Source organism: Quercus lobata, chromosome 8 (genome assembly GCF_001633185.2).
Source record: "Quercus lobata isolate SW786 chromosome 8, ValleyOak3.0 Primary Assembly, whole genome shotgun sequence".
NCBI lineage: Eukaryota > Viridiplantae > Streptophyta > Magnoliopsida > Fagales > Fagaceae > Quercus > Quercus lobata.
Genome location: NC_044911.1, coordinates 59,799,322 through 59,810,717, shown reverse-complemented (window position 1 = coordinate 59,810,717; position 11,396 = coordinate 59,799,322). Strand labels below are relative to the sequence as shown.

At 30.8% G+C, this 11,396-nt stretch overlaps 1 protein-coding gene and 1 non-coding gene across 2 annotated transcripts; one reads left to right on the top strand and one right to left on the bottom strand.

The window, feature by feature from the left end:
* Window positions 1–1,135: 1,135 nt before the first annotated feature.
* On the bottom strand, window positions 1,136–5,864 carry LOC115954513 (dolichyl-phosphate beta-glucosyltransferase). The gene is made up of 10 exons (XM_031072379.1): window positions 5,696–5,864; window positions 5,514–5,562; window positions 4,023–4,129; window positions 3,471–3,516; window positions 2,661–2,795; window positions 2,443–2,532; window positions 2,190–2,321; window positions 2,002–2,085; window positions 1,752–1,816; window positions 1,136–1,569 (listed from the first exon to the last, which is right to left on the bottom strand). The coding sequence occupies exons 1-10, from the start codon at window positions 5,806–5,808 to the stop codon at window positions 1,383–1,385; spliced, it is 1,008 nt and encodes a 335-aa protein (XP_030928239.1). The 5' UTR covers window positions 5,809–5,864; the 3' UTR covers window positions 1,136–1,382.
* Window positions 5,865–5,953: 89 nt separating this feature from the next.
* TRNAK-CUU lies at window positions 5,954–6,026 on the top strand. The gene has a single exon. It is a non-coding gene; the product is annotated as a tRNA-Lys (tRNA).
* Window positions 6,027–11,396: the final 5,370 nt, after the last annotated feature.

Genomic DNA, 11,396 nt, shown 5'->3' with positions numbered 1-11,396 from the left:
AATGAAACTACTATAATTAATTGTCAATCCAAAACACTCAATCCAATCAAGTAGTTTGATGGATTTCATCAACGCCCGATTATGTTTCGCTCCATCCAAAAATAAAGAATAACCTTTTAAGTATGAGTCATGCTAACGAATGCCCTTAAAACATTGGTTAACAATCCAATTAAAGAAAATTTTTATGGAAAAAAGAAAAAAAATATTTTAACAGCTTTTTTTTTTTCATTTTTCATAAAAATGATGTCAAAACTTTCCTAAAATTGATTGTTAACCAATGCCCTAAGGACATTCGTTAACATTTCCCTTTAAGTATTGAGACATCAAAATCTTTACAAAATAATTTATTATTTTTCATAAAATTGAGTAAGTAATAAAACATTGAAAAAGATTATGTAATAAACTCCCTAAGTTGATGTCATTTTCAAGTTAAATTCTAAAGTACATACACAAATAATTACTTTTTTGTTTTAAATTGTAATAATTTAATCATTGCATGAGTTTAACAAAAGTGAACATAAGTTGTATTTGAGATTTACATAATTACTATAAATCATTAAATGAGAATTATAAGTAAAATTTTGATTTAGATAAGAAAAAAAAATACAATTAATAAAAAAAATATAAATCTCTTAAACATAAAATATAATATGTTATATCTTTATGTATTACGTAATCTGACATTTTTTTTTTAAGAAAATCATAATCGACATTTTATTATTTGGATTAGTATTAAATATTATATATACAAACAACGTGTTTATCTATGTATCTTTGAAGATGATTGGAAACACGTATATTAGTTATAGATTTTGGGAAATTATTCCTCTCACCATTGAACCCTCTAGTTCCCTACCATTTTTAGGAGGATGTGAGACATGTGACATTTATTTTTAAATACCATGTATCTTATATAAAAATATTAAAGAAATTTGAGAATTCAATTGGAGATGACTTTATACCATAAATTTGCCTCCCCATTTTACCTCTTGACATGGAGTGCAAAATCTCTATTTGAGATTTTTTGAGGTTTTAATGGGCATTCTCACAGTGAAAAGTATATATTACCAATTTCAAATATAAATTATCTTTTCCATTAAAATTTTATGAAGTCAATTTGCATATAACCAATCCATCATGAACAATACTGCTCAATTTTTTTTACTTTAGGGGGAGATTGGGAATTAATCCAATGGATCGGGAATAAACAAAAAAGAAAGTACCCCCAAATTATCTTACATGCCGAAATTGCGAGGTTAGATCTCCGAAAATTGTAAAATTTTCTCAATGCAAATGTTCTCGAAAGAAGGAAGCGTATACCCTAACGCCTAATCAGGTGTCACTTTTCTTTAATTCTTCCAGATGAACTCCAATACGAAGGCTCAATTAAAAATTTTCCACATACGGGTTCGATATCCGAAAGACATTAGCGCAAGCTCCCAAAGCATATTTGGTATGCTCAACGGATTCACCTTGGATCCAGGTATTTCAGACCAGTTCACAGATATCTCAATCATTGGGATGCCAAACCACTTACACAGGAAAACTAACTCAACATCAAAACACCACCTGCACAGAGTCCACATTGTAAGTCAGTTCCCGCAACATGTTTTACAAAAAAATTAGAATAATATTTGAATACCATGAGTTTCCTTCAACTCTACAAATTATACAAAGGATGGATAACATGGAAGAGGTAAATGGATCCTTTATTTCTACAATATCCTTAAAACGCACATAAATGCAGTTACCTCTTCAAACGAATATTTGTGAAAAGCTTCCTTGCAGCAGCCCTAGTAAACATCTTAAACCCACACTGTGATGCAGTGAAGAGACAACGTCAGGATAAACAATTAAGTGTATTTTACCCAAGATTATCACACAAGCTTCATTTACAGCATAAATGAAGTACTGGACTTCTACAGTGGTAGTAGATTGGACATCAAATATAAAAAATAATAAATAATAAATAATAAATAATAAAAATTGAAGCAGAAATACCTGAGTGTCACGAATTCCAGGTCCCGCAGTTAAGACAACCACAAGATGGAAACCCTTCATTAAAAAATTACGGTACCATTTCCTCTGTGACATTCAAGCAAAATGATTTAGCAAAGCAAAATCTAAAACAAATTTGGCAAGAGAAGTGCATAAAACATCAAAATAGCGAGCAGCTTAGCAGACTGAACTGTAGCTAGAGCCTTTTCCTCAAGATGAGCACGAGAACCAAATGCAGCAATTGGGATATCAGATATCTTAATACTAGAATCACTGGCTGCTGAATCCCCAGAATGATACTCTTTTCTGGCAAAAGCATGAATCTGGTAGGCATAATAACAGATAATTTGCAGTAGCTTTATTATCATCACCACATTAAACTAAAATTTCAACGACTAAAAAGTTTATACGAAAGTACCAGCATACATGAGGGATAATACAAACCTGATTTTCAAGTTTTTCTAGGTCATTAACCTTGGTTGCTCCATCAGCATCCAGCATTAGAAGCAGTTCACCACGTGAATGAAGCATTCCCTGTTTTACAATGCTTTCACAAAGGTAAAGCGCTTCAATCAATTGTCGTCATGTGTAAAAGAGGAAGATGGAAGCTTCTCAATAACATCAGAACACATTTATAAGTGAATTGTTAAAGTTAGACTCACTTTTCTAATAGCTTCTCCCTTGCCATGATTTCTACCAAGAAGGATAACCCTCACATTGTCTACAGTGTATTTCCTTACAAAGTTAAAAGCTGCTTTTTTAGTCCCATCAGAACTTCCATCATCAACAATCACCACCTGGTAAAAATTCATCCATTCAAAAGTTAAGCAGCAACAAAAAAACGTAGTACAAAATACAAACCCAAGCTAGCAAAACAACTAACATTATTTTATTGAAGGAAAGAAAAATGCATATACAGTAGAATGAGTGGCAGAGACAATATAAGATATTTTCTTCCACTACCTTTTAATGAGAACTTATGTAAATTAACAAGAAGGCCTACAAAGCAGGAGGAGGAAAAGCAGTAGCTGAGAATTAATTGTGCCAGGGTGAAGAGGTGATACTCATAGAAGTGAGAGTTCAAATATTAGGGCCAACGTTTACTCAATTAAACACGCTAATGCAATAGATATATTAGTTCAACAGGCTTCAATGCCTTGTTATTAGGAACTTGACATAATAGCATTTACGAAAAATAATCAAACCTTATGATGAAGCACACAAGATCTCATTTTGTAAAAAAAAAAAAAAATACTGCAGAGCTCAAAATGGGAAAACCTGTCTAGCATCTGCTTGTACGATAACCCTCATTACAAATCCAGTAAAGAACTAGAAACACAAATATCCCTATTTGAATTTCTTTTATAAAACATAAATTCAGCCCTAGATACGATCTCAGGGTGCAATAATATAATCATAGGCCATGATAACCAACTCAGATGATTTAGTTAATGGAGGGAACAAAATGATACCTCGTAAGAAAATGACTTATCCTTTGCCGCACGTTGTTCAAGATAACTACAAAGAAACAGACATAATTATCAGTACAATTCAAAATGCAACCCTCTCAGTAGTAGCCAACTACAGATATTATTTAACTACTTCATAAGTGCAGTTCTTAGGCAACGAGACACACATTTATGCAAAGCCCCCCATCTTCATTGTGTAATACTACATAACAATAAATGGTTATGCTACACATAAATAAAAATTTTTTGTACAAAATAAAAAGGATGAAAGTGTCCTTTGTGAGTCAATAAATATGAGTTTGAGCAGGCACAGATCCATATATCATTCCAGGTGCCAAGTCTCAATTGGTTCACAATCAAGCTCTGAAAGCTCAACACTGCCCCCTGCCCCCCCAAAAAAAAGAATTAAGAAGAGAGAGAGTTCACAGAGCTGACTAAGAAAAAGATGATATGAAAGTAGACACCTTTTCTGATTTTCATGCTAAAATTCAAGCAAAAAAAAAAAGGGGCTTGGTGAAAGAAAAAGTAGAGTGCAATTACTTATGTTGTACTTACTTCATAGTTTCCTCAAGTGCTCCAGGAAGTCTATGCTCTTCATTGAATGCAGGTATTATCAAAGATATATACTTCTCTGCCGGATCAGAAACATGAGGGCAAGGAACCTAGAACAAAATCCTTCAGAAATGTCGGAATCACCCAAAACGACTACAGACAGTCCATAATATTCATACCAACATAACATTGTACAGTGAACATACTTATCACAATAATAACAGCAAAGAGTATAATACAATAAACAACATATTTCTAGAAAAAGACCAAGAGAATTCTAATATTTCTTCGCAGATACTTTTGAAGACAACATATTGCTCACTAATAACTAAAAACTTGATCTCAGAAGTTTATACATCTGCAAGGCATTTATTAAATTTAGAAACACACATCATATATCCTTTTTGGATAAGTTATCCTTTTCATTATATACTAATGTTAAAGTCTTTCATATGAACTTCAGATATCATGATGGAGTGTAGGTCATTAAGGTGGGGGGGAACATAATCTACTTTATAAAAATCCACCTTGGATTATGTCTCTATTATCATTCTTTTAGAAGCACAGATTTGTTTCCATGAAGCCTATGGTCCAACCAGAAAACTGTCATCCTCTGTAAAAAAGGTGTTACCGATGCCTTATACTACAAAATAAAGATATATCAGAAAATGACTACACCAAGGGAGCATAAAAGCTAGTTTCAGAAGGGAGGAAAGGATATGAACTCTGAAGAGAATGGTGGGCACCCACCATCCCCCGTTGGAGTTTTTATCGTTCCAATTTTATGACATCATATGTCCTGCAAGGTGCACTTTCAGAGTACAGAAAGGAGAGACAATGAAATCAGTCATTCCATTTCATTCCTCTCCAACCGTCATATTTTTGTACGCAAGGGGATCATGATATGCTTTCCATTTTAAAATTTTACCTTTTTTCCTACTTTCTAGAGAAGAGTATAACACCAATTTTTCGTAATCACATTCCTTTCCATTCCTTATCAAAAACCACCAAACAAAAGATTCTAAAACAGTGAGAGGAACATAGTATTCTTTTTCATTTCCCACCTCATTTTACTTTTTCCACTCTTTTATGAACTATCAAATACACTATAAATAATGTCTTGAGTTAACCACCGAGGCTTCAACATATAAACGGTGACAGAGATTCCTCAACAGAATCGAACCAACCGTGCAACACAAGAACAACATTTGGACCATTCTTAACAAAAGCATTCATTTCAAACCACTAGTTTCCAAGATGAATTTTGAAACCCATGCATAAGCCTAATCTCAATCCCATGCCCTCAAGATTCACACTCGCAGATAAAACCATAGTTGAAAAACAAATTTCCAAAAAAACTCCTAAATAGCAGGAATTCCAAATTCGTTTATTTCATTTTCTCATCAACCAAACGGAGGGTTACAAATCTCATAAACACCATAAAACCCTAATTTGAAGCTAAAATCGCAAAAATAATATGCAATGTAGATTTACCTGCTTTAACGAATTAGGGTCCTCGAAGATCGCGGGGGCTTCGACATGCCTGGCCAATAATAAATCAAATAAAAAGAAAAATTAGATCAAGCAACATTCAATTTAACAAAAACTAAAACCAAAAACTAAAAAGGAAGAGATTGTGAATCGAAGAGAAATTGAAAGAGGATTAGATTGGGTACGTGTGGTTGTAACTTCTTCGAGAAGCTTCGATGAAGATTGCAGAAAGTAAAGCAAAGAGTGCGATGATAATGAAGGCGAGCAAGAGCTCCAGCAGCGTCCATAGAAACCCCATTTTCGGTTTGCGGAGTTTGTGATCGTTTTGGTCAGCTAGGCCTAGCTGACCTTGGAATTGATTTGATTAACTACTGAATGAAATGGATGAAAAGCTTGTATTGATATATTTATATTAAATTATTTGAAAGGTGATAACAACAAGAGCCCGTCTAGCTCAGTTGGTAGAGCGCAAGGCTCTTAACCTTGTGGTCGTGGGTTCGAGCCCCACGGTGGGCGATGTTCTTTTTTAACTTTTCTTAGTCATTTTACTTTGGATTAATTGCATTTTCCCTAAACTATTGACTTCATTCCTCCCTCCCTAAATATCAAAATTGACTAATTGAGCAATGGCAACACACTTAATCCATTTAGCAATAATTGCATTTTCCCTAAACTATAGACTTCATTCCTCCCTCCCTAAATATCAAAATTGACTAATTGAGCATTGGCAACACACTCAATCCATTTAGCAATAATTGCATTTTCCCTAAACTATAGACTTCATTCCTCCCTCCCTAAATATCAAAATTGACTAATTGAGCATTGGCAACACACTCAATCCATTTAGCAACAATTTTAAAAAAATAAAAATAAATCAAAGACAATTTTCCTATTAACGCTCTATTTGTTTTAACATTAATGTTTTCTGAAAAATTGTTCATTTTTCAGAAAGAATTTTTTGGAAAACTATTTTATTTTTCGGTGTTTGGAAATGACCTTGAAAATGATCTTGAGAATGTTTTCTAGTGTTTGGTATGCAAATTTTTTTTTTTTTTTAAATTTCTTGTCTATACTACTATTTAAGGGGCTTCCCCTGTTTGGATTCCACATTTTTCATGCCTAAAATACCCTCATCATACTCACTTACAAGTTTTCAACTACCGGGGATAGATATGTAAATTAAAACTCCTACATTTTAAAACCACAAACTCACGTACGCTTTGCAGTTTCTATCTCACTTTCTTTCTCTCATTTTTTTTTTTTTTCCAGATTGAAGACATTTAGTTTAGCTCTACATCCTCCTTTCTTTTTCTTCAGATTAAAGACATTTACTGTCAGAGGCTTCAACAAATTTTCAGGTTCTATTTTTTGCAAGTTCCTCTTTATTTTCTTTTCTTTTATTTATGATTGACTTTCTTTAAGTACTACTTTTTTTTTCTTCTTCTTTTTTTAAAATGTAATTTTGAAATAAATGGTTCCTTCATATACTTTACCATTGCACTTCTTAATGAATTGTCATTTCATGTTGTAGGTATTGTGATCCAAAGACAGTGCTGCCTTATGCTACAAAAGAAGCATTCAAAATCATTCGTAAACAGTTAAACAGTATGACTTCTCTTACCTCCTTTAATAGCCTTTGTTTACATTTTATTTAAAAAATTTGAATTGAAATAAAAACAGTATGATCAATTACTATTTCCTTCTCCTCCTCACTTCACTTCTTTTTTTTTTCCTTCTTCATATATATATATATATATATTTTTACCATCATTGTATATGTTTTTGGCGTTAAATTTTTTTATTTAGGTACGTAGCAACCTTGAGTTCTACATTTTTTTTTTTTAATGTATCACGTTAACTATCCTTTTTTTTTTTTTAATGTAATTTTGAAATGTTGGAGGTGACTGAATGTATATGTTTTTGGCGTTAAATTTTTTTATTTAGGTATGTAGCAACCTTGAGTTCTATTTTTTTATTTTTTTATTTTTTTTTATATATATGTATCACGTTAACTCTTTTTTTTTCTTTTCTTTTTTTTTAAAATTTAATTTTGAAATGTTGGTGGTGATTGAAAACAAAAAAAGCCACGTTGTATCAAAAAAATTATCTACCACGTTTCTATTTTGGAAAAAAAAAATCCTACGTTTTGTAAAAAAAAAAAAAACTCTGGCCGATCCTTTTTTTTTCAAATTCAAAAAAAAAAAAAAAAAAAAAAAAAACTTAACACGTTTGAATTCCACTCCCACATTTTACTCCTAACAAATTGTTTGAATTCCACTCTCCCATGTTTTACTCCTAAGAAAATGCTTTACTATCAAATTTAAAAAATTTTAACTTCTCTTTAATAACATGCATGCTAACGTTGGTTTATTAATTAAAGTTTTTAAAAAAAATAATAATAATAATACTTGGTTCCCTAATTCTTTTATCTCTCTTAGGTTCACATATGCACAAACTTTTTGGTTTGCATTGAGGAGTCATTGGAATGGACATGTAAAATAGTAGGGTTAGACATGTAAAATTATCAATTTAAAGAGTCCTAAATTTTAGATAAATTTAACAAAACATTACCTACAAAATAGGAACACTTCTACTAACCCACTTATTCTAACACATGTTTCTAATACTATATTCTTAAAAAAAACCTTACGTTGAGTAAAAAAAAAAATACAACTAAATGGTAAAATTTCTAATATTTTATTCTTAGAAAAAACCTCACGTTCAGTAAAAAAAAAAAAAAAAAGCCTAATGAAATACCCTTAATTTAATAAACTTATATTTATCTCTAAATCATAAGAAATGGTTTAAAATCTTAAATTGATAAAAATTGAAAACAAAAAACCTAATGAAAAAAGCCACGTTGTATCAAAAACATTATCTACCACGTTTCTATTTTGAAAAAAAAAAAAAAACTTAACACGTTTGAATTCCACTCCCACATTTTACTCCTAACAAATTGTTTGAATTCCACTCTCCCATGTTTTACTCCTAAGAAACTGCTTTACTATCAAATTTAAAAATTTTAACTTCTCTTTAACTTCTTTTGCTTATCTAGTTTTTATTTTATTTTATTTAAGTTTCATATTATATCCTCCTTCCTTTTCATCTTCTTCTTCTTCTGGATATATCAAAAAAAAAAAAAAAAAAACCGAATAGAATATTACTGCACTAGAATAACAAAAGACTTCATTACTTGACTTCCAAGATTATCCGAATAAGTATATAAGAAAATATTATTCTTTTACTTATAATGTTTTTTAGTTTTCTATTTCTTACATTCAATTGATGCTTTAAAATATTGTATCTGTTTTTGCTCTCAACGTGTCTTCTCTTGAGTTCCATTCATTGTTATCCAATTTTTAATGCCTCGGGTTGCAACCATTGTCATACAGAATATATGGTGAGTAGGGTTTCTTTTTTATTTATGTTGTAATAAATTTATTTTAGAATTTTTTTGAACAAAAATTTAATGGATTTAATCTCAATTGCAAGCTAGGCAAGACCACGTGTGGTGCTGTTAGCAAACTGTGGAACCCAATATGCAGAGCATTCCTCAAAATCCCATTAATTCTTTGATTTCATAAGAAAATCAATGGAACTCAATGGATGGTTGTGCCACTTGATCATTCCTTTGCTTGCACAATTTATTTGGTTTTATTTCGGATTGAACATTTGCATCTTTGGCCTCTATTCTACAACACCATTTTGTACTTTGTGTGGAGCCTAGGTCTTACCATTTTTTTTCTTGCAGATGTTATGTACATGTGCAAAGAACATGAGGATATTAGCAAGATGGGAGAACAATTGACTGCCCTGGCTTTTGATCTAAGAGAGATGTATTTTTTTTAAAAGTAAATATTATGTATTGTAAGTAGCTGACTTTTTTTTACCATTTATTCATTTTATTGAGAAACTACCTTTTGATTGTGGACTTAGTAGAGGGCACAAACAAATTTTTGAAATCATTTTGTTTACATTTTACTAACTGAATGGCATATACCATTTTGTTTGATTATTTTCTTTCTTTCATTTTAGAATTCTTTTCATTTTTTATGTTGCATTAAATTCTTCATTTTTTATTTTTTATATTATTCCCTTTTTATTTTTTTATTTTTTGTCATTTGAGAGTGCAAGTTAGCTAAGAGTGATATAGATAATTCTGAGTATATTTTAGTAACCATTAAATTTGATTATCCAAACATTTTAGTAGGGAGATTGTGAAAAAGAAAAATATAAGGCGGATCAAAATTTTAGTAACAAATAAATTTTATCAAGCTTTAAAAAAAAAATTCCAAACAAAATGACTACAAACATATCAAAAGGAAAAACATTTTAGGTGGGTTTGTGGGAGACATGTAACAACAGTATAGGAAACCCACACATAATGTAGGAGAGAGGTTTCATGAGAATCTCTCATAAGATAATTTTCCTCTTTTCTTATTTATTCATTACATATAACCTTACAAAATTTATTAGTAAAAAACTAGCCTCTGAGCACGCGCTCACGCACGTGCTCAGAGGCTCTTCTATTTTTTGGGTAAAGGTTAATTTAGAGCATTTATTATAATTTGGGGTTACTACATTTTCTAATCACAAAACAAACCTAGGGGTATGATGAGTGTCATGTGTGGAGAAATAATTTTCCAATCACACCCTTAGATTTTTTTGTGATTGGAAAATTATTTCTCCACACATGACACTCATCATACCCCTAGGTTTGTTTTGTGATTAGAAAATGTAGTAACCCCAAATTATAATAAATGCTCTAAATTAACCCTTACCCAAAAAATAGAAGAGCCTCTGAGCATGCGCGTGAGCGCGTGCTCAGAGGCTAGTATAATTTAAAACATGTGTATTATGTAAACCAATTATTGTAATCAATATAAATAAAAAACCAAGAATTAATTTGGTTTTTAAACTAAAATTTTGACAATAGATAAAATTAAAATTAGTTGTCAAATTTTCATGATCTCTATTGGAAAAATAGCATGGAGTGAATAAGAAATTGATATTTTCTATATTCACTTAGATGTTATTAAAAATGGTTCGAGCCCCATGGTGGGCGATGTTCTTTTTTAACTTTTCTTAGTCATTTTATTTTGGATTAATTGCATTTTCCCTAAACTATTGACTTCATTCCTCCCTCCCTAAATATCAAAATTGACTAATTGAGCAATGGCAACACACTTAATCCATTTAGCAATAATTGCATTTTCCCTAAACTATAGACTTCATTCCTCCCTCCCTAAATATCAAAATTGACTAATTAAGCAATGGCAACACACTCAATCCATTTAGCAACAATTTTAAAAAAATAAAAATAAATCAAAGACAATTTTCCTATTAACGCTCTATTTGTTTCAGAATTAATGTTTTCTGAAAAATTGTTCATTTTTCAGAAAGAATTTTTTTGGAAAACTATTTTATTTTTCGGTGTTTGGAAACGACCTTGAAAATGACCTTGAGAATGTTTTCTGGTGTTTAGTATGCAAATTTTTTTTTTTTAATTTCTTGTATAATTTAAAATATGTGTATATGTAAACCAATTATTGTAATCAATATAAATAAAAAACCAAGAATTAATTTGGTTTTTGTACTAAAATTTTGACAATAGATAAAATCAAAATTAGTTGTCAAATTTTCATGATCTCTATTGGAAAAATAGCACGGAGTAAATAAGAAATTGATATTTTCTATATTCACTTAGATGTTATTAAAAGTGGCAAAAATTTTGAGTCCCACATAAGAAATGAAATAGATAATATATGTGTTTATATGCTCATGAGTTAGACATTGGGTTGGGCTTTTGGCATATGTGGACTAGGCCTACTTGTTCAAATAATAATATTTTATTATTTTAATCTTTGAGTCAGTTAGTTTGTGCAC